At 33.8% G+C, this 27,919-nt stretch overlaps 1 protein-coding gene and 1 long non-coding RNA gene across 4 annotated transcripts; both read right to left on the bottom strand.

Annotated features, from left to right (window-relative positions):
• Positions 1-3,731: 3,731 nt before the first annotated feature.
• Positions 3,732-8,334, bottom strand: LOC121406807. The gene is made up of 2 exons (XM_041597676.1): positions 5,074-8,334; positions 3,732-3,755 (listed from the first exon to the last, which is right to left on the bottom strand). The coding sequence occupies exons 1-2, from the start codon at positions 6,622-6,624 to the stop codon at positions 3,732-3,734; spliced, it is 1,575 nt and encodes a 524-aa protein (XP_041453610.1). The 5' UTR covers positions 6,625-8,334.
• Positions 8,335-8,793: 459 nt separating this feature from the next.
• LOC121408097 lies at positions 8,794-19,649 on the bottom strand. Of its 3 annotated transcripts, none has more exons than XR_005968990.1 (5): positions 19,369-19,649; positions 13,360-13,459; positions 12,640-12,717; positions 11,215-11,270; positions 8,794-9,164 (listed from the first exon to the last, which is right to left on the bottom strand). It is a non-coding gene; the product is annotated as an uncharacterized LOC121408097 (long non-coding RNA). The 3 variants fall into 3 exon arrangements; XR_005968989.1 differs by having other exon boundaries at positions 13,360-13,455; XR_005968991.1 differs by having other exon boundaries at positions 13,360-13,455; positions 19,499-19,649.
• Between the last annotated feature and the right edge of the window lie 8,270 nt (positions 19,650-27,919).

Raw genomic sequence — 27,919 nt, 5'->3', positions numbered from 1 at the left:
GTTTCCGGCAAGAAATGTATTTATCTATGAATTGTGTAACATCATCGTCTTTATCAATTCCTAATTGCGGTGCTTGATCTACCCACATCAATAAATGTACGTGACTACTTCCGCGACTCTGAAACTCGATTCTTTCAATATAGTCTATGCAACGACCTACTGGTGCAGCTGTAGACATAATCACTTTATTCATAAACATATGAAATCTATGATCAAACATTCGTGCAACAGTTACTGGATTTGATCTTATAAGTTTACACTTATCTGCCCAATCTAATTCACTCAATTTTCTTGAGTCTCCAGTCTGACATAATAAAGTATTTAATAATTCTGGCCATCTCATATCTGCACATGAAAATGAAGCAAACCATGTAGGTTTCCCAAGTTGCCTTACCATTGCCAATACATCTTTTTGTGTCTTTTGCCAGTAAGGAGGTGTTCCACGAATTTGTTTTAAAAATTTATATCCTTTGTCTGCTTTTAAAATATTCTGAATTTTTTCTGCATCTTTCAAATCCTTGGCAGTTATTGGTGAAAGGTTATCTTTGGTATTCTTACTTTGTCTCAATGCAATAGAAACTTGCGACAAAACTTGTTGAATTTCATAAATATACTGTGCATAAAAGATAAAGTCTGTATTTTGTGCGAACCTGTTATCAACATGCATTAGTCGATTGTGTAAATATCGTCCCAATGTTAGCTTTTCATTTCTTTTATCATGAAAAGTAGGCTGACCTTGAGGAAACAATACAGGAAAACATTTGGCCTCATTGGTTTCATCTTGCAATACTGATACAGGGCTTTTTCCTTCACATGGAGCACAACATATTATATCGTCAAAATACTGATCTAAAATTTCCTGTCCAATGTCAGCTGGCTGCAGACATGAATTTAAGTGAATCCCATTTAATCTTTCTTCAACATCATCATCATCTTCATCATTTGGTTTATTATTGACTGGGACACTGTTTTCTTTCTTTTTTCCATGTGAACTTTCAATTATATTTTCATCTTTTGAGAAGTATTCATCTAATGAGTCCAAAATTCTTCTCCTAAATTTCTTTAAATTAGATATATCACACAATGATGATACTTCTTCACTTTCATTGTCTTCTTCATTCTTTTCCATTGAATTTTCCCATTCATCATTAACTAAAACATCATGATAATACTTATTATTCATTTTCAAATAACTTAATGCATTCAATAATTTCGATTTATCTACAAACTTATACTCATAATAACTTTTAAAAGACAACTTCCTTTTCAACTTTACACGTATCAGCTGATCTTCTGTCTCAGGTCTAGGCAATATCTGTACAGTTTTAATGGTATTTGAAGGAACACAAACAACTGGGCCATGAACTCCATTTTGACCACCTTTCGGCAATGACATCATTTTCATGAAAGGAATATTAAGTGCAATCAAATGTTGCTCTAGAGTGTTTAAATTAGCAAGTTCTTCTGGAATGTCATGTAAATGCAAATTATTAGTATGTGCTTCTGCCGGGACCTTTCCACATTGTAACTTTCTATGACAAGTGTAACATATCCACAGGGATGATCTCACTGATTGGCCTATCTGGCATTCTAATCGACATGTTGAGTTGCAAACATGCAAATATTTTTCACTGATACATGTCTGTAATTTATATTTACTTTTATTGCATTTCATAACTTGGTTTTCAAAAAGAAGTTTAAGGCACACACAGCAAATATATTCTGGGCCATGACTGATAATCTTCCGAAATTCTTGCAAGACATTATCAAACTCAGACATTTTCAATTCTTTCTTTACATTTCTCTTAATGTTGTGTTTTTTTACCTGTTCTCTATAGTTCTTGTTTTTTTGGTACTTAGTTTTTAAACTTGACAAGTTTTTTTGTTTAAAAAGATCGTCTTTCTGATATTTATTTCTCATTGTATTTTTGTGTGACTGTTTAAACTGTTCATCAGACTGATATTTATTTCTCGTTATATTTTTATGTGACTGCTTAAACTGTTCATCAGACTGATATTTATTTCTCATTTTATTTTTGTGTGACTGCTTAAAGTATTCATCAGACTGATATTTATTTCTTATCCTACTCTTTTTTGATTCCTTATATTGTTCATTTGTCCTATAGCATTTTTTCCTTCTTTCTTTTGTATGTTCACAAAACACTTTATTTAATCTATACTTTTCATTCAATGAATTAAGAAGTGTCTTTCTATAAGTTAAATCAGCATGATATTTTTTATTGTTATCCAAAATTATTTTCCCTCTTTTTCCAACATCCTCATATTTTTTAGTTTTCTTCAGATCATCATAATTAACATATATCTCTCTTTCCATATCTTTTTTCTTCTTCAAAACTCGCTCTTGTCTTTTTTGCTTCTTTTTTATATCCTTCATTACATTATAACTTCTCTTACTTCTATATTTTTTCTTTGACAAAACAGATATTTTATCATTGTGTACTCTAGCATATTTTCTTTCTTTGTCATTTGCACAGCTATTTATATTTGTGGTTTCACTAGTTGAAAGACTGCGATCACATGATTGCACAGACATAACAACATCATAATGAATGCCATCAGTATTTTTTAAATAAATACCATGCATAGTTGTTTCCTTTCCTATATGAACATTTTTGCCAGAAAATAGCCTCCATTTTAACTGATCATCATCATATACATAGATATCACTTTCAATTAAATTAGCTAAAACTACAATTTCCATTTCAGTTGCCCATGTACCATTTTCCTCAATATTATTACTTGACACATAGTGTGAAATACTAGAGTAACCCATTCTCAAGAATCCAACAAACCTATCTTCATTTTCCATGAGATGTGTAAAGATAGCTTGCCTTATGATAAGATGATATTCCTCACTTCCTGTCAATGCAAATGATATAGCACGATAAAAACAGTTTCCATCATCTTCAATATCTTTTACATCTTTTGGTTGATTTAGAGGTACCCATTTTTCATAAGCATAATTTTCAAAACTAGCAACAAAATGTGGAATATTTATTATCTCACAACATTTTTTTTTCTCTTTACTAACAAGAGGCTTGAACCACAATATACTATGACTTTCTTCAATTATCATTAAATCAACATTCCTATCATAATCAATTTCACCAATGGTTGATAAATCACTTTCATTAAGTTTTGCCAATTTTGAATTGTGAATTTCTGTGTGAAAATTGTCATTGCATTTCAATCCACTTTCAGGATTAGTCAATTTGCGTTTTGTACCTAAAATGCTATTTGAGTTCTCTATTTTAGTCATAATTTTCAACTCTTTATAGTCACTGCTGTCAACACTATCTTTCAAGTTTGGCTCATTTTCATTTACATGCATTATTTCTTTATCGTGTAAATTATTATTAACTGCTTCATTAGAATCCTCAGTGAAATATACATTATAGTTATCAAATACTTCTTGCGCAAATATACTTCCATCTAATCTTTCGATTTCATCTAAGCAATTAGATTCCATGTCAGATTCAGATGATCCAAAATTTCTTTGACTATTTCTATTTGAAGGACCTTCATTCAACGAATCTTCTAATTGAAAACGACGATTCAGTGTTTCATTTTTATTTGACAATGCTTTTGCACATATACTAGTTACCTCATATTCAGTTCGTGAAGAACATTTCAGTGTTTTTGCCAGCCTCATGCAATGATTATACACACCTTGCCAACTTGGAGTTTGAAGCACTACACTATAGCCATCATCAACGAGTAAGCCTCTTGTGTTTCTTGAATGTGAATCAAATATAAAGAAACAATCATAACTACATATGACAATAAAAGTATTTCCAGAAAATGTCACAAAACATGCATCAGAGTCACTACTCAATTCTTGTTCAAGTGCCTGTTTCAACGGCATTGAAATAGATTCTTCCAATGTTGTTTCATCTCCTTCTAACAATCCAGGTATTGATTCACGTCGTTTTATCTCAAACAACTCATCATATGCCTCTAAGTGTTCAAGTAGATCAGAAATTAATAGATATTCTTGTTCACGTGCTACATAATACCTTATGTAACGATAGAGTTCATCACCATTGGCCAGAATTTTATCTAAATCTTTATTGTCCCAATCATTAGCATTTTTCATTTTACTATACAACAAAGCAGACAATGAATTGGCAACACATTGCTTTCCTGCTGAATCACCAAATCTCATATCACCTTGATGAAATGTTCCTTGTGCAACTGGTTTTATTTGCATATTTACTGTTGTGTTTATATCTTTCATTGTTGCCATGTCCTTTGATGAATCACTACTGACAGAAGTAACGGATTCAACTACATGAAAATGAACATTTCTTGTGTACTGTATATAAATGCCTTTATGAGATGTAACAACATTTATTCTTCCCGGTTTCCTTGCAGAGTACAACTGCCAACATGGTACTTGATCATTGTAAGAATAGATATCGGTATCAATCAAATTTGCCAATGCACTCATTTCAGTGTCTGTAGCCCAAGTTCCATTTTCCATTATTCTATTTTTCAAAACATATTCTCTGACAGTTCTGAACTCACTTCTCAATGTACTCTTAAACTTATCATTGGTCTGTAATAAATGGTTCACAGTAAATTCCTTAGAATTACATGATGACATTCAGTTCCAGAAATAGCATATGAAATTGCACGAAAGAAACAGTTTCCATCATCAGCTATTGTTTTAATGTGTGAAGGAATTCCGATGCACTCATTGCTATTGGACCTTGCATGGAAGCTTCCATCTGTATAGGGAATATTCAATTTTTTACAAATGGCTTGTTTGTCAGTTATCTCAAGAGGTAAAAATTTAAAAGATTTGTCTGGCCTATCACACATTCCAAGATCTGATACAAACTCTACTTCGTCTCTTGATTCATTGGAAGAAAGATGCATATCATCTTCTTTTCTTTCCTGAACAATTGCTGCTTTCATATGAGATTCCAAGGTATTTTGCGCAAAACAATCATCAGTAGACTCATCCTCTGCATTCAAAATTGCATTGTCTGTATTTTTATTCAATACTGCATCTGGGACAATTTCATCAGGACATGTTTCATCACATACATGCTGTGTATCTATACCCTGACATGACCTTTCACTTTCAAATGAACTGATCAGTATGATGTCATCATCAACATTTGTGTCTGAATCAGATTCTATGCAATTTCTCCCACGATTGCGTTTGATAGGTGTGTCAATGTCGATATCACTATCACTCTCATTTTCTTCAAGATCGATCTGTAATTCAACTTGGCTTACTCTATCTGGAATGTTCATGGTTTCTTTACTAGACATATGTTTACAAATTTCATCTGTTGCACATGCACCCTCATTAGAATGTATGTATAGATGGTGATCTACATTTCTGTTTGTCAACTCTTCTTCAACTTTGCCTACTGTAATTGATTTACCAAAACTGTTCAACGGATGAGCCACTGGGACTTCCTTACAATTTGCATTATTCTCAATCATATCTTTGTTAGATTGTGTTCTGACCTCTTTCTTTGGAATCTTTGAAACATCAGAGCAATTATCATCTCTTTGATTCACTTTCGTGAACTGACCTTTCATGTTCCTTCTTTGACCTCTTCCTCTTCTACCACCTGCATGAACTCTGTATCGTCTCAAATCCTGCATCTTTTCCACAACAACACACGTCTTCGGGTTCAAGTGCTTAGTCAAACCTGCTTTTGACAATGAAGACAAACAACTTGTTACATGAGCATAAGATTGGTTTTGCATTGTTTCAATTACCTCATTGGCTTCATTGTAAAACTTCATGGAACATGGAGATTTCACACTACAAGCATAAATATTCAATAAAGTTTCTACGTAGGATTGCACATTGACATCTATTTCTTTATTTTCCATTTTCTGGGTCACCTTACACTCTTCTTTCTGTTCTTTGATTTTTCTTTCACGACTACCATAAAATCTCTTGAATGCTTTGCCAATGTAGGTTACACCTGGTTCTAACAATACACCATTAACTGATCTTCTCTTTCTTTTGTCCTGTTCGTTTTCTTCATCTGAATGTGTTCTTCCTTCTGTTTTTCTTGCCATCAATTTTGTTCTTTTGCATTCCACTTTTACCCAATCATCAAGTTCTTCATTGAGTAAGTTTTGATCTTTGAAATGAGACAGATTGTCTGTTACACCATTTTCACATCTGCTGCATTGCTCTGCAAACACTGTGCTCTTTTTTACTTTAACATACCTCTTCTTTGCTCTCCTTTTTCGTCTTGTCTCTTTGAAGATTTCCATGTTCTCATTGTCATTGTCATCATCAACATCTGCCGACATGAGAGACTCATATCTGTTATAATGAGATGGAATACATACTCTGTCAAATATTCGATTACCAATGTTGCTATGGCCACAGCATGGGCAAATCCAAACCAATTTCTGGTCAGCAAGTTTGTCATTGTTCAAGTATCCCTCACAAGTCACATGAAAATGGTTGTTGCAACATTCACATGTTACATAAGTGTCACTTTCATTGATGTCATTCATGCAATGACAACATTTACCAATATCTGAGTTGATCATTGATGTGTAACTGGAAAGCATGTTTAGAATCTCATGAATAATTGAGCCGAATTGAGTGGCAGCCATTTTCAATTTCTTTATTCCAACAGATAAAAAATTAAAAATTTGAGAAGTACGCACACAATGAATTGTCTTTCAAGGTCTTAACGTTTCCTTTAAAATTCACTACCCGCACAAAAGTACCTTTAAATGTATTATGTCAATAAAGCTCACTTGTATTTGCAAAATTTGGACCAAATTTATATTTGCTTCTTTGCAATTGAAGTTTTTCTTTGGGGGAGGGTAAAAGTAATCACTGCCTATCAGCTACTCTTTATATTTGCGTATACAATTCAAATTGTAATCAAGCAAGGTTTTTCCCTTGATCAGATTTATATCCCAAGTCAAATTTATAAATGCTAATTGCTTCACTCAAATTTCTCTCTTTTTATCTCAATAACACTCTTTCTAACTTTACTTTCAAGTGTATCACTCTTTTCTAAATCAAATCCAAGATACTGTTTTATTTTATCTCTTTCAACCTACTCAGGTTTATGACTGGTTGCACTTGTGCAATATCACTCTCTCCACTTTAAACCTCTCAAAAATTTTAGTACCTTTCAGTATCTTATCTGTAAGGAACTCTTTATATTTTCATATATAACTAAACTATATTCAAGCAAGATATTTTTTTCCTCTATCAAACTTTATATCCCTAGTCAAATTTATGAATAACTATTAATTTGCTCAGTCAAGTTCACTCAAATTTCTCTTTTTATCCCAAAATCACTCTTTCTACCTTTATTTTCAAGTGTATCACTCTTTTCTAAATCAAATCCGCAATATTGCTTTTAGCTCTTACTCTATATTTAATCTCTTTCAACGTACTCAGGTTTATGACTGGTTGCACTTGTGAAATATCACTCTTTCCACCTCTCAAAATTTTAGTACCTTTCAGTATCTTATCTGTAAGGAACTCTATATTTTCATATATAACTTTAACTATAATCAAGCGAGATATTTTTTTCCTCTATCAAACTTTATATCCCTAGTCAAATTTATGAATGACTATTAATTTGCTCAGTCAGGTTCACTCAAATTTCTCTTTTTATCAACAAGGTCACTATTTTACCCTTTGAGAAAAAATATCACTATTTTCTAAATCAAATTCTGCAATAACGCTTCTAGCCTTTATTCTGTATTTTAACTCTTTCACTTTACTCAAGTTTATCCCTAGTTGCAGTTATGCATTAGTCTTACCCCTTTTAAAATTTTAGTGCCTTTTTGTATCTTTTATCTGTATTTTTGTCAATAAATTAAATTTGTATTTGCAAAATTCTATAAAGCTCAGCCCAAATCACTTAGTCCTTTGTATTTAAAAAGTTGTTTTATTCTTTGTAATGAAAATCAATTGCCCGTTTCAAACACTATAAAATTTTATCTGTAACCTCGACTTCAATCAAGCTTTTTCCTTTTTTACACTTTATATTCCAAGTCAAATTTACAAAGACCAATTTTCACTCAATCCAGTTCACTTGATTTTTCAGATACCTCTTTATCACAATGTTACTTTCTCCTTATCTGCTCTATCACTCTTTATCTGCTCTATCAAATCTGGAATATTGCTCTTACCTCTTTTGACGTATTCAGTTATATCACTGTTTGCACTTATTGTGTAAAGTCACTTTTCACTTTTTCACCTTGAAAAAAATTGTATTACTATTTTTAATTTACACTAGGGAATGCAATCAATACACTTTTGAAATCAATTCTCTGCAAGTAATACCTTCCAATTCTTATTTTTTTGGTTTCGTGGATATGGAACCAAAATAGTAAAATAGATTTGTGGTTTAAAGTACTATATTACACTTGATCTATAAAAATTAAGTTTTCTTAGATACTCTATTTCTCAGTCTAGTTAACTTATATTTTCAAAACTCTCTTTCTCTCACTGTTGTGCCACAAACTTCTAATTTTTTTAATCAAATTCACTTTTATATTTAATATACTTTCTCTCTAAGTTATCAATGAAGCTCACTTGTATTCTCTTCTCACAAACAATCAATCACTATTTCCTTTCTTAACCAAATGCTACAAATTCCCAAAGTCAATCAAATAAAAACTCTTGACACAAATTGGGGAAGTCATTCAATGTTTTTAATTCTTTAGTTTAGGTTTTTTGTTTGTTTGGGATTGTTTGTTTGTTTTTAGTTTGGTTTTTTTTATAGTTTTTTAAGTTGTTTAAAAGAATTATGCGTTTAAAAGAATTATGTGTTTAAAAGAATTATGTGTTTAAAAGTTCTGTTTGTTCGTTGCTATCCCCAATTCCTTGTGACTCACCCAAGCCTCTAAATGCAAGGGTTATTGTCGTGAATTGGTAGACAGACTTCCAGATGAAATTTCGATGAAAGTTTAAAATGAAGTTTCTGAGGTTCTAAATGAGTTCGTTTTGTCTCTCACCTTTACGTCTAAAGGTGAGAGGGTGAAAATGAAATGGTATGGTATGAATGAAATGTTATGAATATGAAGTTTAGGATGAGGTTCTAAATGAGTTTCTTACTTCTCGCACCTTTACGTCTAAAGGATCTGAGGGTGAAGGTGAAATGGTATGAGATGAGTGATATGGACTGATTTGACAATCAACAGAAACAAGACAATACAACACACAGAGAGAAAAAAGGAAAAAACAAAACAAATTAATACTCTATTGATTCTCCCAAGTATTTTCACTCTTCTCACTCCGGGGGGGGGGGGGGGGATCTCGGCCACAAACTACATGTTTGCTTTATAAATGTAACCTTTAGATGTAACCTAAAAAGCTGCATACCTTTATTTGCAAAATATTTGAATTTTATTTTATATCAATCAATTATGCTGCTAATTCATACATGAAATTTTGAAAATAGTTTTTAATCATTAAATATAAGCCATGAACTTTTGATTTTAGTTTGAAGACTCTTTTGAAAGTTATAATCAAAACTATATTTAAAAAATTGGTATGTTTTCTATTGTTTTTATAATTTCTTACATATTTCTCTGGTTTTCTACCTTGTGTTTTTTATTGTTTTTTCAAAGGGGATTGATACTTGAACTATTTCAGGCATATAAAGCAGAAAACAAGTGAATTTTCATAACTTATAGTAGAAATAATTGTATATTTAATCAAGGATTGCCGCATCAACAGTTTTTCACATTACGGAGAATCCCCCTCCCCCCAGAAAATTAAAGTTAAGCACTTTCCCCAAAATAATATACAATAATATAAATCAATATATATATAAATATATTATGGTTGACAATGTATTTTTGTTGATTAAAATAATCAACCTTGTATTTAACTATTACATGAATAGTCAATCTACTTTTACAGTATTTTATTGAATTCGTGACCTTTGACCTCATCAATCCCAAATTTAAAGGGGAATGAAACCTTTGGAACAAATAGGCCTGTGTAAAAACAGAAAAATCAAGGAATAAAAATAAAGAAAGTTTGAGAAAAATCAGAAAAATAATGACAAAGTTATGAGCTTTTCACTATTGCAATCACTGATGCCATGGAGATCCTCCTATTGGCAATGCGACAAGGATGTGTGATGTCACTGATGAACAACTTTCCCTTTGGTGGACTATAAAATACCCTCAAAATGTCTCTTTTTGCTTTTTGTTATGATGATACAAACTCTTTATCCATGATGTATTCTTAAAAAATATTACATGCCCTCATGTAGAAAGAACACATGATCTATGGATAGATGTGATAAAAGAGACAATTGAAATTAAATATTTTCTAAAGTAATGGGGAGAGTTGTTCACAAGTGACATCACACATCTTTGTCGCATTGTCAATTTCCTATCTCCATAGCATTAGCGATCGCAATATTCAAATGCTCGTAACTTTCTCATTATTTGTCCAATTCTTCTCAAACTTTTGTTGACCTGTTTCTTTGATTTTTTTTGTTTTCACACAGGCTATCTTCTTCCAATGGTTTCATTCTCCTTTAATCACATCACTGTCATCCTCAATACACATATGACCCAAGTTTGAACTTGATCCGTGAAACGGATTTTCAGTTATCGTGAGAACATTGTATTTTTTACATATTTTATTGATTTCATGACCTTTGATCTCGTGATCCCAAAAAACTAATCAGATCATTGTCACCACTCAATTCATACATGAATAAGTTTCAAGTTGATTGCTGAAACAGTTTACGAGTTATCGCAAAATTCGTCATTTTTTGATGTACTTTATTCAATTAATGACCTTTGATCTTTGACCTCATAAACACCAAAACAAATCCAATCCTTCCCACCCTTCAATGCACATATGATCCAAGTTTAGGGTTAATCCGCGAAACCTTTTTTTTTATATTGCAAGAAAAATGTATTTTTTATGTATTTTATTTATTTCTTGACCATTGATCTTTGACCCCACAACCCCAAAATCTAATCAGATCATTGCCATCCTTCCATACATATATAAAGTTTTTTTAGCTTTTAACATTGCTTATTCATATGTGACTACATATTGGTCTATTTTCATAAAACTAAGTCAATTGTAGTACAAAATGTCTACAAAAATTTTACTTATCAAAATTATTTTGTACAAAACTTTGGTACTCTCAAATGAGGGGGAGGGGGTTATTACTTTTTTGTTATATTTATAAATATACTTACGCTGTAATAACAATTTAACTACCTCCAAGAAATGGCCTTCTGCCCTCTGAAATAACCTGTTTTGGAAAATAAAAAAAAAAAAACAATAAGGTGCTTTCCAGAAACTAAAGTTCCTCTTTGTTATAGATAAATAATTCCAATCATGACAACAGATGAAATTCCAATGAAAGTTTAAAATGAAGTTTCTGAGGTTCTAAATGAGTTCCTTTTGTCTCTCACTTTTACGTCTAAAGGTGAGAGGGTGAAGATGAAATGGTATGGTATATGGTATAAATGAAATGTTTACAATATGAAGTTTGGGATGAGGTTCTTAATGAGTTTCTTACTTCTCGCACCTTTACGTCTAAAGGATCTGAGGGTGAAGGTGAAATGGTATGAGATGAGTGATATGAAACTGATTTAACAACTAACAAAACAACCCAATACAACAGAGAGAGAGAAAAAAGAAAAAACACAACAAATTAATACTCAATTGATTCTCCCGGGTATTTCCACACTTCTCTCTTTCGAGGGATCTCAGCCACATACTGCATGTTTGCTATATAAATTGGTACATACGTCTTCCGTGATGTAATGTAAAGAGCTGCATAACTTTATTTGAGAAATATTTGAATTTTTACTTTATATGAATCTATTATGCTGCTAATTCATACATGAAATTTTGAAAATGGTTTTCAATCATCAAATTTAAGCAATGAAGTTTATTGACCCATCAAAACAAAACAAATCAAACAAAACGGATGAGCCATGGTCATGATCTTCAAATCTACACAATATTGGGTTCCAACCTTTTTGAATTTGGAAGTTATGAACCTCCAAACGGGCACCCCAAAACATTGACTTGGCCGCTGAAAACCATTTTCAACGACATCGTGCACAATAATAGCTGATTAGATCCGCGCCATAATATACTGCCCATGTAAACACCAAAAAGTTCTTCCAATTTACATAAAATGAGTATTCTATCTCATCAAACTTGGCTGCAGCAATCAATAAATTTTATTTAAACTCAGTTGTTGAACATGCATTGATTACTAAGAGAGGCCAATATTAGCAACCGTTTGACCTTGGGGCAAAATATTTCATATTTTTCAATCAGACACTTCTGGGAACATTTGGTGCAAGTTTAAACAAAATCAAAGTTGGTCGAGTGACAAATTGTCTGAAAATTGGTTGATTTGATGTCGATTGACCCATAAAAGATAATGAAAAAAGTAAATATGCTATTTTTTCTGTACAATCCTGTACAGTCTCGCTATTGAAAATAGATAGCCCCAAAAAAGGAAAGAGAAAAGTATTTCTTTTTGCTACATTATGTATACATGTAATAGGATTAATGAAACACTCCCTCACCCCACCCCCCCCAAAAAAAAAACATAATAATAATGAATCTTAACATGGAAGATGTAATAAAAATATACCTACTGTACACAGAAATAACAATATAAACACCTTCAGCGCAAGCCTTCGCTGAATTGCCTCAAGATGAGACTCTGAAATTACCTGTTTAAAAAAAATAATAATACACACATGTGATATTGAACTAGATCGCTCTTAAAAACATCTTTGAACTCATCACCCCAAAACTGAACCAAACCATTGTTAACCCAAACCAAGTTCGAAGTATATCTGTGAAACAATTTTTATGTTATTGCAAGAATAGTCTGTTTTTTAATGTATTTTATTAAATTTGTGACCTTTCACCTTTCATCTTATAACCTCAATTAGTAATCAGATTATTGCCACATCCCTATGCACATATAATCCACATTTAAAGTAGATCCATAAAATAATTTTTTAAGTTATGTCAAGAATGGTTTATGTTTAAGTATTTTATAGAATTTGTGACCTTTGGTCTCATGAAATAAAAATCTCGATATATTGTCCCTACATCCCTACATTATACACCAAATTTCACAATCAAATATCTAAAACTGACAGCACACTCAACCAATTCTCCTTTTATTCTATTACCCTTTAAAAGCAACACTGATCAGAGAGCATTATCTGACTGGCACATAACACTGCACAGACAAATCATGTGCATCAAATTATGCTACTTTAATGAACTGCTAAAAAACATATTTAGAAACATTTTGAATCACCAAGTAGGCCTAGATCTACTTATATTAAAAATATACTTACACACAAATGAGGCTGCAAATGCTCCTTGAGTTGACAAAAACTGAAACTTGGCTTTGAAGAAGTCTTCAATTTCAACTGAACTGATGTACATGTAAACTGTCTTGAGAAAAGTAACACATAAAATATAAATTAAAGGGGAATGAAACCTTTCTGTAAAAACAGAAAAATCAAAGAATAAGAATAAAGAAAGTTTGAGAAAAATCGGACAAATAATGACAAAGTTATGAGCATTTGAATACTGCAATCAGTAATGCCATGGAGATCCTCCCATTGGCAATGCGACAAAGATGTGTGATGTCATTAATGAACAACTTTCCCTTTGGTAGACTATAAAATACCCTCAAAATGTCTGTTTTTGCTTTTTGTTATGAGACAAACTCTTTATCCATGATGTATTCTTAAAATATATGTATTACATGCCCTCATGTAGAAAAAACACATGATCTATGGATAGATGTGATAAAAGAGGAAATTCAAATGAAATATGGGTCACTCCACATCAAATCAACCAATTTTCAGACAATTTGTCACCAGACCCTCTTCGATTTTCTTTAAACTCGCACCAAATGTTGCCCCAAGTGTCTGACGGAAAAATCTGAAATATTTTGCCCCAAGGTCAAATGGTTGCTAAGATATGGCCTCCCATAGCAACCAATGCGCACACAACTAAATTATTCAAATACAAGTGGAATGCCTCTGCCCGTCTCACCTTCATCACGCGGTTGAATATAGCAGCAGTGCTGACTTTGAATACTACTATAACTCGCAGAAGAGGTTCAGTGATACATGGTTACTCTTATGTCAACTTTTTTATGAACTAGACCAATAAACTTACAGAGATATGATGGTTATTCAACAAAAAACCCCAACATGGCCAAAGTTCATTGACCTTACATGACCTTTGACCTTGATCATGTGACCTGAAACTCGAACAAGATGTTCAGTGATACTTGATTACTCTAATGTCCAAGTTTAACAAACTAGACCAATAAACTTTCAAAGTTATGATGGTAATTCAACAGATACCCCCAATTCGGCCAAAGTTCATTGACCCTAAATGACCTTAGACCTTAATCATGAGACCTGAAACTTGCACAAAATGTTCAGTGATGCTTGATTACTATTATGTCCAAGTTTCATGAATCAGATCCAAAACTTTTAAAGTTATGATGAAAATTCAACAGATACCCCCAATTTGGCCAAAGTTCATCGACCCTAAATGACCTTTTGACCTTGGTCATGTGACGTGAAACTCATGCAGGATGTTCAGTAATACTTGATCAACCTTATGGCCAAGTTTCATGAACTAGGTCCATATACTTTTTAAGTTATGATGTCATTTCAAAAACTTAACCTCAGGTTAAGATTTGATCTTGACGCCGCGGCCGTCGCCGCCGCTGCCACCGGAAAAGTGGCAACTATATTCTCACTCTGCTATGCAGGTGAGACAAAAACCACTTTTGCCACCATGTGTAAATTCTATTTTTTAACACTCTTTGTATGCACTATATTTGTACCAAATTAAAACACCACCAAATGGTCCACATTTTCTCTATTTCTAAATAGGGTCTAATTAGTTCTAGACTATACCACTTACATATATCAGGCCTACAGGAGAAATGGAGAAAAAAATCGAGGTTACAAATAACAAGCCCAAAGTTTACACCACTGATCTCACCCTCCCTGCATGCATAACATCTTGTCATCTGTCTAAAGGCAAGGCCAGTCAATGTCAGAAATATTCAAAATTTCCCCATAACAGATCGCTTTTTTTGTCTAGATCTAGGCCTACTAACTTATGGGGTGTTGCAAGAAACTTGCACTTGCAATTGATTCCAAGTTAATTTTAGGTTTTAAATTCAATCATACATCTTGTAGATCTAACTAACTACAAATTCCAGTTGAATGCTAATTATCTTCGGTAATCCTGAGGCTGATTGCACGAAAGAATCTTTCCAAGGACCGTCTTTTGTGTCGCCCATCTTTTATGATGCACTGTATGCAGGATATTTATGAAATGTACTATGATATTTATTTGTTAACTACCATTTAAATCGATTGGTATACAATTTCATTATATATCATATCATTTTATGAACAAAGATTTTGTTTACTTTAACGGATGAATAATATATGTTTGAAGGCAATTTATTTAAAATGCGTTTCACATGATGGCGCATCATAATAAATAAGCAACACGAAAGACGGTTCTTGCAAAGTGCAATCGGCCCCTGGGTTTTAGGGGCCTAAATCATTTGCTTAGTTTTGGTCTATTTAAAAAGACGATCAAAACATTGTCATCTTTGATCATTTCATTGGTCGACATAAATTGCCATCTTGGATGACGTCATCATCCTTACAAACGTATATACCAGTCGCTACATATCGCAATTTGTGCCGCTGCTTTGCTCTTGTACATGTAAACGTCCGTGCGTTCGGAACTTGTCGCTTGCATTGATTGGCCAAGATATCAAAAATTTAATCGGAAAGCCTTGATAAAAGCACAACTTGTTGACGGCTTCCATATTTTCCTCTCCGGCAAAAAATCAAAAATTAAGGATTAACTCGGGGAATAACTCGTCGGTAACGTATATTTTCGATATTTTATACATTTTGCATTGTATTAATATAAAGATTAGAGTCTGACAAAAATAGTGGGCCTTCGTTCAAGATAATATGTTATTTAGAATCTAAAAGAAATGAAAAATCGGGACAAAACCCGCTCCCCGAATTGTCATGCCAGATTACACATGCAGGGTCGCACTAACACATTACCGTTGGTGAATGGTCCTATTAGGTCCTGTAGTAAAATGTCAGAAATTGTTGATTTGAATAGATCTAAATCCCAGGAACGACGGTTATTCCTCATTTTCCTGTCTACCGTGGGTAGGGAAATGGGTGTTGCAGAATTCAGGTGTAAAAATTAATGTCAGTGACTGTGTGATATGCAGCCTGCTTGCAGAGATGAGTTTGGTGAAGTTAGCAGCCATTTAGTATATGACTAGAAATAATATGTGTGCAATACTGCAAATAATTCATTATTTAGATATAGGCCCTAGGCATAATGATGACATCACTAGCAAGGAGAAGGGGTGGTGGCAAGAGGGGATGAACTGCTCCATTATTAAGGGGCGCAGGCACAAGGGGGGGGGGGGTCCAATAGATACATATATATTGCTATATAACACCTCTGTTTGAGGGGATTTTATTAATTGTGGCATTGGGGGTACATTTTAGGGCATAATGATGACATTGGTAGCAAGGGAAGGGGTGGTGGCAAGAGGGGATGAACCTGTCTGATATTAAGGGGGTGCAAGGGGGGCACAAGGGGTTTGGGTGATAGATACATGTATTGCTACGTGTATAAAGCACCCCTTCGGTATACTATGAGATTTTATTTATGGCATGGTGTTTAATAACAGCGTATTGTATGTAAAGAGCAAGTGCGTGATCGAGTAAAATTGTGAGTGAATGAGTGATTGCGATCACGTGCATGTCTGTGTGTGTAGTTGTTTGTATGTGTGCATGAGTATGGGTTTGTGTATATGTGTATGTTTGTTGGTAAATATGTGAGCGTGCATATGTATACATGTAGGTATGGGTGATGCTCGTTATTCCGAAGGTTCGTTAATTCCCCAATGCCACAATTAATAAAATCCCCTCAAACAGAGGTGTTATATAGCAATATATATGTGTCATTCCATCTGGATTCACCCAGTGGTTGCACCCGACCGTCTCAGAATTCGTTGTAAATTGGTATACATGAAATTCAACATGGCCCAAGCACAAAACAGAAAAATTATTCAAATTGGTCCGTCGGTTCTCGCGCTACAGCCCGCCCTTTTCTCCTTGTTTTGACAAAAATGGGCATGACCTTCAACTTTCAATGGCCATTGCGTCATAACGTGTTGACCAATTTTCACGAAAGTGGTACTATTTAATAGGAAATTCAGAGAGGAATCCAAAACATGCATCTAATAATGTATTGCAGCGATTTATAAGGTCGTGACCCTTGACCTATTCTTTAACCTTGAATTTGACCCCCAGACAAATAATTTTTTGACTTGATTTTCGTGTATGTTAATTATTTGTATGATATTGACAAAATATGTTATAACCAATGATGACATTTTATTTCTTCACCTTTAAAAACTCTTCCAAAGATACCATGAAATTTCACTCTAGTCCCACATACTGATATTCATGTTAGTAAAGTGTTCAAAAGTTACATGATTTCTTCCAATCTTTAAGTCACAGTATGAAAACACATAAACTAAAAGAAATTAAGCTCATCAGTTTACAAATGAAACATTAAACATTTATGCTCATCAGTAGGTATCAGTTTAGGCATTTTTATGTTCAGCAATATATATCATATATGTATATATTCTTCTTAGTAAAGTGTTTACCTGGTACTTTTATCATCAAATTGTTGAGTATATGCTTATTTAAGGATCCGTAATATACATATATGATATATATTGCTGAACATAAAAATGCCTAAACAGATACCTATTCATGAGCATAAATGTTTGTTTCAGTTGTGAACTGATGAGCTTAATTTCTTATCATGTGTTTGCATACTGTGACTTAAAGACTGGAAGAAATCATGTAACTGGTAAACACTTTACTAACATGAATATCAGTATGTCGGACTAGAGTGAAATTTCATTCATATCTTTGGAAGAGTTTTTAAAGGTGAAGAAATAAAATATCATCATTGGTTTTAACATATTTTGTCAATATCATACAAATAATTAACATACACGAAAATCAAGTCAAAAAATTATTTGTCAGGGGGTCAAATTCAAGGTCAAAGAATAGGTCAAGGGTCACGACCTTATAAGTCGCTCCAATACATTATTTGATGCATGTTTTGGATTCCTCTCTGAATTTCCTATTAAATGGTACCAGTTTCGTGAAAATTGGTCAACACGTTACGACACAATGGCCATTGAAAGTTGAAGGTCACACCCATTTTTGTCAAAACAAGGAGAAAAGGGCGGGCTGTAGCGCGAGAACCGATGGACCAATTTGACTAATTTTTTTTGTTTTGTGCTAAGGCCATGGTGAATTTTATGTATACAAATTTACAACGAATTCCGAGAGGGTCGCGTGCAAAATTGCACTTTCATTGCGTGAATTGGCATGGAATGACCCCTATGTATCTATTGGACCCCCCCCCTTGTGCCTGTGCCCCTTAATAATGGAGCAGTTCATCCCCTCTTGCCACCACCCCTTCTTGCTACCAATGTCATCATTATGCCCTAAAATGTACCCCCCAATGCCACAATTAATAAAATCCCCTCAAACAGAGATGTTATATAGCAATATATATGTATCTATTGGACCCCCCCCCCCCCTTGTGCCTGCGCCCCTTAATAATGGAGCAGTTCATCCCCTCTTGCCACCACCCCTTCTCCTTGCTACCAATGTCATCATTTGCATTATGCCCTAAAATGTACCCCCAATGCCACAATTAATAAAATCCCCTCAAACAGAAGAGGTGATATAGGCCTATAGCAATATATATGTATCTATTGGCCCCCCCCCCCACCTTTAGCTTGACTCCCCGGGAGTGCAGTCAATTGACCAGCCAGGCCGATAGGCGATCGAGCGCGCTCGTACGTTCACGGCCTTGTAGCTTGCGGACGACTTATTCTCATTGCATTGTAAGTGCATTTGTGACTTTTGCCTGAAGTTAGCAACCTAATATAATTTGGACCCCGAAAACAGAGGATTACCCTAGCTAGATTAAATTAATTTAAAGCCAACTTCCAAGTCCCTTATCATTATTATGTCTGATTATCTTCCATAAACAGATTTGCTAGCTAAGCTAACATCGATATGTCTCTTGTATTTAAATTTACACTTGAAATTTGCAATCAATTGCATATAAGTTTCTTGCAACAAACCACTTGTACCGTATTAATAACAGACGTGTCCTATCATGCAGATGCCCGTGCCATACCGTAGGCCTACACATATATGTGTGACATGAATTCTTACCAATGAACAGTTAACACACGTACGAATACAGCGAAGGCCGTGACGACGGCTACGGCGTAGGCAGTAGGCAAGATCAAGATGTCAAAAGACCCTAATTAGGCCTAATATAATTAACGACTTTAGTCCTCACGCTACAACAGTTTTACTCTCAGTCTCAGAGACAGAGACACAGGCTCCAAAATTTCCGGTATGGCAGACAACAAGCTTGAAAGTTAAACAAAACTTCTTTAAAACAATAACTCGTCCAACACGTTGTTTATCATGCGCTCGAGCATGCATATCTGTATCGATAGGGGGCGTCAACCAATATTGCAATTGCTCTCATAAAATTGTTGTAATGCCATTTTTATTATGACATCATTAATAATAAATATTAATTTCAAAAACATATATTATGCAAATCATCAATATTACACAAATGATTAATTTCATCTTGCTCATTGTCATGAACAATTTCAATGATGAAAACTATATATATAGAACCCTATCTTACAATTAAAGAATATCTATCTGTGTCTGTTTACATGTCTATCCATCTACCTACATAATATATGTATCCATCTATCTATCTATCTATCTATCTGTATATCTATCTATCTGTCTATCTATCTGTCTATCTATCTATCTATCTGTCTATCTATCTGTGTGTCTGTCTGTCAGTCTCTCCATCTATCTATCTATTTTCATTTTCAGTTTAGTTTATTTCACTTCCATTTTCTGATAATAAACATAAACATATATATGCATATATGTATACAGTGGCGTAACTAAGGGGGGGGGGGCACGGGGGGCACGTGCTCCCCCAATCGGCAGACCAAAAAAAGGGGAAAAGGAGAAAAAGAGGGAGAAAGGAAAATAACGTAGTGGGAAGATATTATTGTTTATTATAATGTTATATTATATCGTAATTATGTTATATTACATAAGAAACATTTTTTCATAAATTTACGATCTGCTCAGGTCCTATGTCTTCATTGTTCCTATAGTGCTCGCATTGTCTGTTTAACGAGATATATAACCCTGTAATACTAAATCTTCCAGTTTTCAAGTCAGTATACAACATACTGCCAAATATAATTCGATGCACTTCGAGTGATTATTGTTTTATGTACAATAGTATGCTTCTTTTTCAAGACTACTTAAAGTGATTGCACCATTTTAAAGTCTTAATAAAAACATTTCCTTCGCAGTAGTGGATTGGTGAAATATGTCTGCTCTCCATGAATTCCTAGAATCAGTCCTTAAAATGTCCCTTTTTCTGATCTGAATATCAAAATTTTTCAGCTCGCGCTTCGCGCTCGCATCATATGTTAAGTGAACTACGTATGGTCTTCGTGAATTCCTACAAACAATGTCCCTCTTCGGGTCTGAATTTCCTAAATTTCTAGCTCGCGCTTCGCCCTCGCAAGATTTGATCAGTGAGATGGGTATGTTAATCATGATTACAAGTGCATTATGTGCATGTTTAGATGTAATTCTAACAAAATCAGCAAGTGCTTGTTGGCACTCGCATTAGATGACTATGGTGAGATGTGTATACTCTTATGGATTCCTAAATATAATACTCAATTAAAATCTTCCTGTTTGGGGTCAATACTTACAAAAATTTCAGCTCGCGCTTCGCGCTCGCATTATTTAGTGAGACACGTACGTATCATGATTACAAAAGATTAATTGAAGTGTCCCTTTTAAGTCTGAATATAAAAAAAATGTTTAATGGCACTGACTCTATTAGGTCAGTATACCTGTCAACTGGGCGCGCATCGCGCGCTCACTAGTGACTCAAAATTTTTGCTGGTGCCCCCCCCCCCCATGTCATGACCGACGGCACGCCACTGTATAAATGTACAAAGCAGAATAAGTGTTGTAAGAATACTTCAAAAATTAATTAACAAATTCATAAGAAATAGATGAAATATAAAGAATTCTTTATATTCCAGATACAATTTGATAAGTAGACAAATTATAGATTACAGTTAGCATGTGAAAATGAAAATGAGGGACATATTAAAAAGAGAAGCTTGTAATTGTAGGTCCCTTAGAATAAATTTAAAGTTCTCTTAATCGTATGTAATTAAAAGTAAAGACAATCTAGACCATTTATGAAGAACGGCAGAATAGGGTTGAATAACAAAAAAAAAGAAAAAAGGGGCAGAAACTACACAGGTTAGGGGGATAAGGGAATATTAAAAAACTATCCACCTATAGTTTATATACCTTCCAATTCATATATCTATCTGACTATCTATCTAACTGTTCAGATATGTGTTTCTATCTGTATGTCTATCTTTTTATCTTTCAATCTAATATCTATTTCTATGTTTAAATAGTTATATGTTTATCTATCTATGTATCTCATATCAATCTATCTATATCTTTTCTCCATCTATCCATCTATCTTTAAACTATTTTTCATCTATTTATCTCATATCTATCCGTTTTAATATGCATGTCTATCTGTATGTCTATCTTTTTATCTTTCATTCTAATATCTATTTCTTTAAAATGATTAAGTCTATTTATTTGCCACTCTATCTAATGTTTAATCTGTTTCATATCTTTTTCTGCTCATGACGAAAACCTCTCGTTTAAACTTTGAAAGAGGGGAGAGTTCCAACTCGAAGAAGCTTATCAAAGAAAGTAAACACAAGTAGCCCCTTGTGGGCAACAGTTAACCGCATCAATGAAACCCATTTAATAGGTTGGATAGTCTTGTACTCAGATATTTGTTGGCGTAATTTATAGTCGTTCATCTCTCTCCCCCTCTCTCTTTGCTCCTGCCTGTATCACTTTGTCATGGTCATCTCTCCCTCTCTCTTCCTCTCTCCTCTCTCCCTCTTTCTTCTATACTTTTACGCTTGATATCATCATTCATTGATTCTTTTTTTTCTTCTTCTTTATCTACTCCCTCTGCTTCTTCTTCCCTTCTGCCTCATCCTCCTTCCTCATTCTCCTAGCTGTTTCACTATCAACTCCACTTTCCATCTGTGCAATTACTAATGAGTAATGAGTGCATACTCACTCTTTAGTATCTATTGCGATCTAATTTTTCATACTTTAAGAAATATTATTTATTAGGAGTATTATCATTGCCACGCTTAACCTCATAATTCCATCATTTAATTAATAGTTTTGAAGTGATTCACACCCCTCTCATTTACATTAGAAACCAAAAATACACTTATAGAACAGTAGTCTGGTCTATGAATTAGACTAGTCAATGATAACGAGTTTGCTGTCTTTCAAATTGAGGCAAAATGCGTCCGTTCGATACGAACACATGAAGAGCGTTGACAGCACGCTCAGCAGAGAGACACTGAATATAACATATCTTGGCTTATACTCGGTCCTTTTCAGAAATTCAAAGTTATATCTGGGGTAGCTATCAATTTAAGAAGTCTTATTTATAAAATGAAGATGAAATAACTAACAAGAAAACGAATCATGATGTCCAGAAATTCAAGCTAGTCAGATTAATCTGCACTTGCGGTAAAACTAAAAACCACAGCCAAGGTCAGTGATGGGCAAGGACTATTGTGTAAACAACTTATTTTGGCTACTCCCTTCGCAATGCAAGTTCTTGAGTAATATTTCATCTATTTCCAATCAAATTTTCATGCTTTAAAGCTTATTCTGGGATACAAATTCTTGTTAACAACTTTTCCATTATAATATTAAAGAGACAACTTTTGTGACAGGAGAGTATCACCATGCAGCTCAGTAGGAATTCAGTAGTTGTATATTCTGTGGTTATCAAGCCCTTTATGCCCTTATCACACCCGAGGGCATTCTGTGGTCTGGGGGACAGATAAGGTTTCTTGGGGTGCTGCAGAGAAGTCAATGTTTCAATTCCGAGTTTGCCAGGGCTAACTCGGAGAGATTTAAACAGGAGATTTTCGTAATGTGTTTATTCATCTATATATCTATCCAAAATATATCGATCTATTTTCTGTCTGTCTTTTATTCCATCTATTTATCTATCGGTCTATCTGTGTATGTAGAATGTATCTATCTGTCTCTGAATATAATTATGCGTATATCAAATATAATTCTCAAACTTGCTTACGTTTAATCTCTATGGGGAATATGCTAGCTCCATAGAGATGTATATTATTGACAATATACATCTCTATGGCTAGCTCAATGGATAACGCATTTGACGTGTTCGTCCGTATTGCTGACGTGTAGGACCGTGCTGCTGACGTGGTGGTCCGTGTAGCTGCGTCTAGGTCCGTGTTCCTGACGTATTGGTCCGTGTTAACGACATGCTCTGCCGGCATGATCCGTGTGAAGCTGCCGTGTTGCTGCCGTGTTCACAGTCATCTGGGGCAAAACTATCCCGGACCTCCCCGGATCATGCCGGCATTGCCGTGTTGATCCGTGAGGTATAATCATCTATCTTGTATGTATCTGTTTGAAGATGTATGTCTGACGATTGTCATCACCACATCAAGAATCACAGTTAGCAATGGTCAAAACTTATACTTAGGATGTCTACGATCAAGATTATCAATGATATCTAAATGATTTATTTCATACATCAGCCGACACTGAATGACAAATCATGACAGACCACCTAATTCGTCCGCATGACGAATTAAATTCTAGTTTCATTTTAATTTCTATCCCACCTTTAAATCAAACTCATTCATGTCTTTGATTCGGCTGCACCTGAATGTCACAGTATGCCATATTGCAATGGCTTTTATGGGCTATCTTGCCACGCATGTTATTTTGATACTATACCTGTTGTACTAGTATTATACCCATGGATACCCGATGTACAGAATCAATCAGTAGCACCATCATATTCCAGTCATATAGAAGTAAACTTCAGTGCCATTTCATCACAACACAGTTTGGTAGCAATAACATCATCCTCACATATCTTTCACGGAATATAAATTGATGGATTAATTAAATCACGAATATCAAGTTTAGAAAGTAATATTTCAAATTAAAATGTTTATTAATTAATAAATTTTTGAATACATGATAAAAATATTATTTCTCTTTTTTCTCACCAAAGCATCAATTTACATCAGCAAAATGCCTATAATGAGTGCAACAGAAATTGCAAGGATATTACAAGAGAGGGGATGTATTTTTTTTGGTAAAATCTAGAGAAAAAAAATTGAAAAAAATAAGTACATATATTCACTTACATAGTTATTGATAAGCCTTACATAGTCATAAGGGGGGCATCAAGGATGCCATTAATAAAAAGATTATCGATATACCTCTCTCTCAAAGTCAGTTACTCAAATATCAAATCATTTTTTCAGCATTTGCTGACAAGAAATAGCATGCTAATCTAATCGGGGACACTTCATGAAAAAAGGGGAGCACATTGCCACATTTCTCTAAAGAATGCCTTCCCAAATATGCACATTAGAAAATCAGTAATAAAGTTGCTTATTGTCTATTGTTGTGAAGTGCTGCTAGAGCTGTGTTCTATTTCCAACAAATTCTTTTATTTGCAGAGCTAATCTAGTTCATTATATGGGACATCGACAATACAGTGTTACAAAAACAAAGAGATTAAAAACGAAAAAAAATAGTGCAACTTTTCACTTCCCCCAGAAAATGAATTCAACAGCTTAATGTCCAGCAATACATAGAGGTTCTTGTTTCATAAGGACTTCAATTATGGTAAATTGGCCCCAAATGTAACTAGCAACTAGCATGGGAACCCCAATTTTGATCTGTTGCTTTAATATTTCCATAGTAATTACCAGAATTTCAAAGTTAGAATAGTGGTTAGTCTTAAAGGGGAAGTTTGCCCTGACAAAAAGTTTATTGTAAAAATAGCAGAAAAAATAATAAAAAATATTGCCAAAGGTTTGAGAAAAATTCATCTTTAATAATTAAAAAGTTATTAGAAGTTCAATTATCTGATTTGTGACTACATATGCGAGCAGCATTCATACATAGCGAATGGTAAAAAAACAAATAAATGTCATTTTCTCAGAAAATTGAAAATGGTTTTCACTCTACCTTTTGTGTATCAATAGACAAATCATTTTCATAGTACCCGATCATGAATAGAAAACAAAATTAAGTCATCAGGAACCATACAAAATCTGAAATTCATGCATGTTATATTACATAACACATGGGGCAGCTGCTCGTCTATGTCACAAATCCAAAACTTTGAACTCTAATAACTTTCTTACTTTTTAACGGATTTTCCTGAAACCTTAACCAATATTTTTTTTACTAATTTTTCTGCTATTTTTACAACAAAGTTTTCTTCAGGGTGAACTTCCCCTTTAATGAATTGGGGTCCAGGACTGAGAGTGATTTCTTCGCCCTTTGTTCTGTCACATTGTTTTTCATTATGCACATTTTTCAATGAAAAATCAATTATTTCTTATCACCTTTTATATGTCTGTAGGCATGTATGTTACATAGCCCAGACCTCAGTAAAGGCCCATTCTGCATTGTTTAGATTACCAGAATACAACCTATCCCTTTCAAACTACTAATATTATTCAAAGTGCTTTCACTACTATAAGTACTACATGTAGATGATTAGAACATTAATAAGGGGGGGGGGGATAGGTGTGCCCTTTGGAAAAATATTTTAATCTTGTGTGAAACCTATGGACCTAAATATCTATACTCCAATTAATTTTTTTTCAACAGATGTGTAGTTTAAGCAGCATTCAATATGTATTGACACATTTATTTAAATTCATTCAAGTTTTTAAATCTGTAATTGCAATGAAGAAACTGCTTGTTATGAACCTGGCCTTCATATTTCTTCTTGATTTGCCCTGGTGATACTCAAACAACTTGTGAAACCTGCATAGTAAACAAAAAAAGAAAGGAACAAAATGAGCTGCTGATATAAATTATTCTTACTCATCTAGTCCAGTTTATTTTGAAGTTTTAAACTTTTTATGAGCGCCTACTCTTCCATGCAATATTATTTAGAAAATGCACATGTAGTAACTTATGTTGCCAGATAAAAATCATAGATCACTATTATAGATCATTATTCATATAACTTTTCTTTATTAAGTGTGAAAACCCATTCAAATATATATCGAAAGATTAATCTCAATATTTTGTCCTTTTTTATTTCTGTCTTCAGAGTAACTGAGTTTTAAAGTGATTTTATGTATGATTAATATAGCTAAGAGACATGGACAATAAGTATGCATTGATGATAATGGAAATACTGGTGCATTTGAATCCAAAATAATATCATGGAGCTTTACTTTATGGGATAACATGATTCAGAAAAAAATATTTTTTTTTTATATTTTTATGAAAACAAGCATACCTTGCAAGCTTTTAAATCAGATATCCTGTTACTCATCAGATTGTACCTCTTGGTGATGTGCAAATTGTATTTGACTTTGTACTTCTGACTAGGCTGGGACTGCTAAGAACTGAATCCCATTGGATCTGCAATTCAATATACATACAATACTTTACAGTTAAAAATTTCAAAAGTGATAAACAAAATTCTGCTCTTATAACAATTTTTTCAGAGTTTCCAGCTTTCACAATTCCCAACTAGAAAAAAAGCAGGTCTTGACCAAAAACTAAATGGTTCAAACCTACGTGGCCTACTATAGTGAGGTCTTTTGTCAATCTTCAATATATATACACCAAGCATGCAGCTTTGACAGATGTAGGATAATTATCATTTGTGTGATAATATGGCTTTCGCTCATTCATCAGTGCGAGACAATCATTAAATTTTTTGCACTCGTCTATAAACATGTCTGATTTGAATCTCTACGTTAAGTGAGTTCCTCTTTAAGTTTGATTTTTATTTTTAAAAAGGGTTAGCTCACTTGCTGGCAGGTTTAAATGACCCTTTGCCTTTCACCACAAATAACATCAAGTTAGGACAATAAAGATAAATCAATTGGATCAGCTGCTCTCTCTGCTTAGTCTTATACTTAAACAATTCAAAATAGGGCACTATAAATTTTCTCAACCCTTCCAAAAAACAATTGAGCAGTTTGAACCCTGACAAAGAAATGTTGCCCCCCCCCCCAAAAAAAAGAATCATTAAACTCCATTGCTAGGCTAATTATATTTTAGTCCAATGGTCCAGCCAGGAACTAAAATAAAGTTAACTTAAATCTTTGTAGAAAAGAAGTCAAACCAGACAGATCTAGAATTTTATTTTATTTTTATCTATATCTAAGTTAGACCTATCCTAGGGCCTTACTTTTATTTAAAAAAAGAAAAACGTTAACATCTGTCTCAAATCATTCCATGAGCATGGAAAAATCTACCAATATCATTCCAAACAGATTCAGTTCATTTAGATTTAATTTCATTTCATTTTAAATGCAGATAATTTATTATATTGAAATGGCGGTGTCGAAAAATCAGTACTAGGCCCATGGCCTATAACTTCAAATTTCAACTCAAGCTTGTTTGAAAATTAATTTCCAACACCTAATGACCTAGCCTACATCGGCAATTTCGCAGCCGGCTGGCACCGGCGATGTCAAAGTCCGCATCCCGCTCTGGCTATATCGGTAATCGGCTTAATTTTGATGCAGCTTTGCCGTTAAACAAG

Source organism: Lytechinus variegatus, chromosome 2 (assembly GCF_018143015.1).
Source record: "Lytechinus variegatus isolate NC3 chromosome 2, Lvar_3.0, whole genome shotgun sequence".
Classification (NCBI taxonomy): domain Eukaryota; kingdom Metazoa; phylum Echinodermata; class Echinoidea; order Temnopleuroida; family Toxopneustidae; genus Lytechinus; species Lytechinus variegatus.
The sequence above is the reverse complement of the archived record's forward strand: the minus strand, read 5'-3'. Positions and strand labels throughout refer to the sequence as shown.

Coding starts and splice junctions, on each gene's coding strand:
- LOC121406807 (XM_041597676.1), bottom strand. CDS start 6,624: ATGGCTGCCACTCAATTCGGCTCAATTATTCATGAGATTCTAAACATG. Junction 3,756..5,073: donor AGGGTATAGATACACAGCAT/GTATGTGATGAA, acceptor TTCACATTCAAG/AAACACAAGAGGCTTACTCG.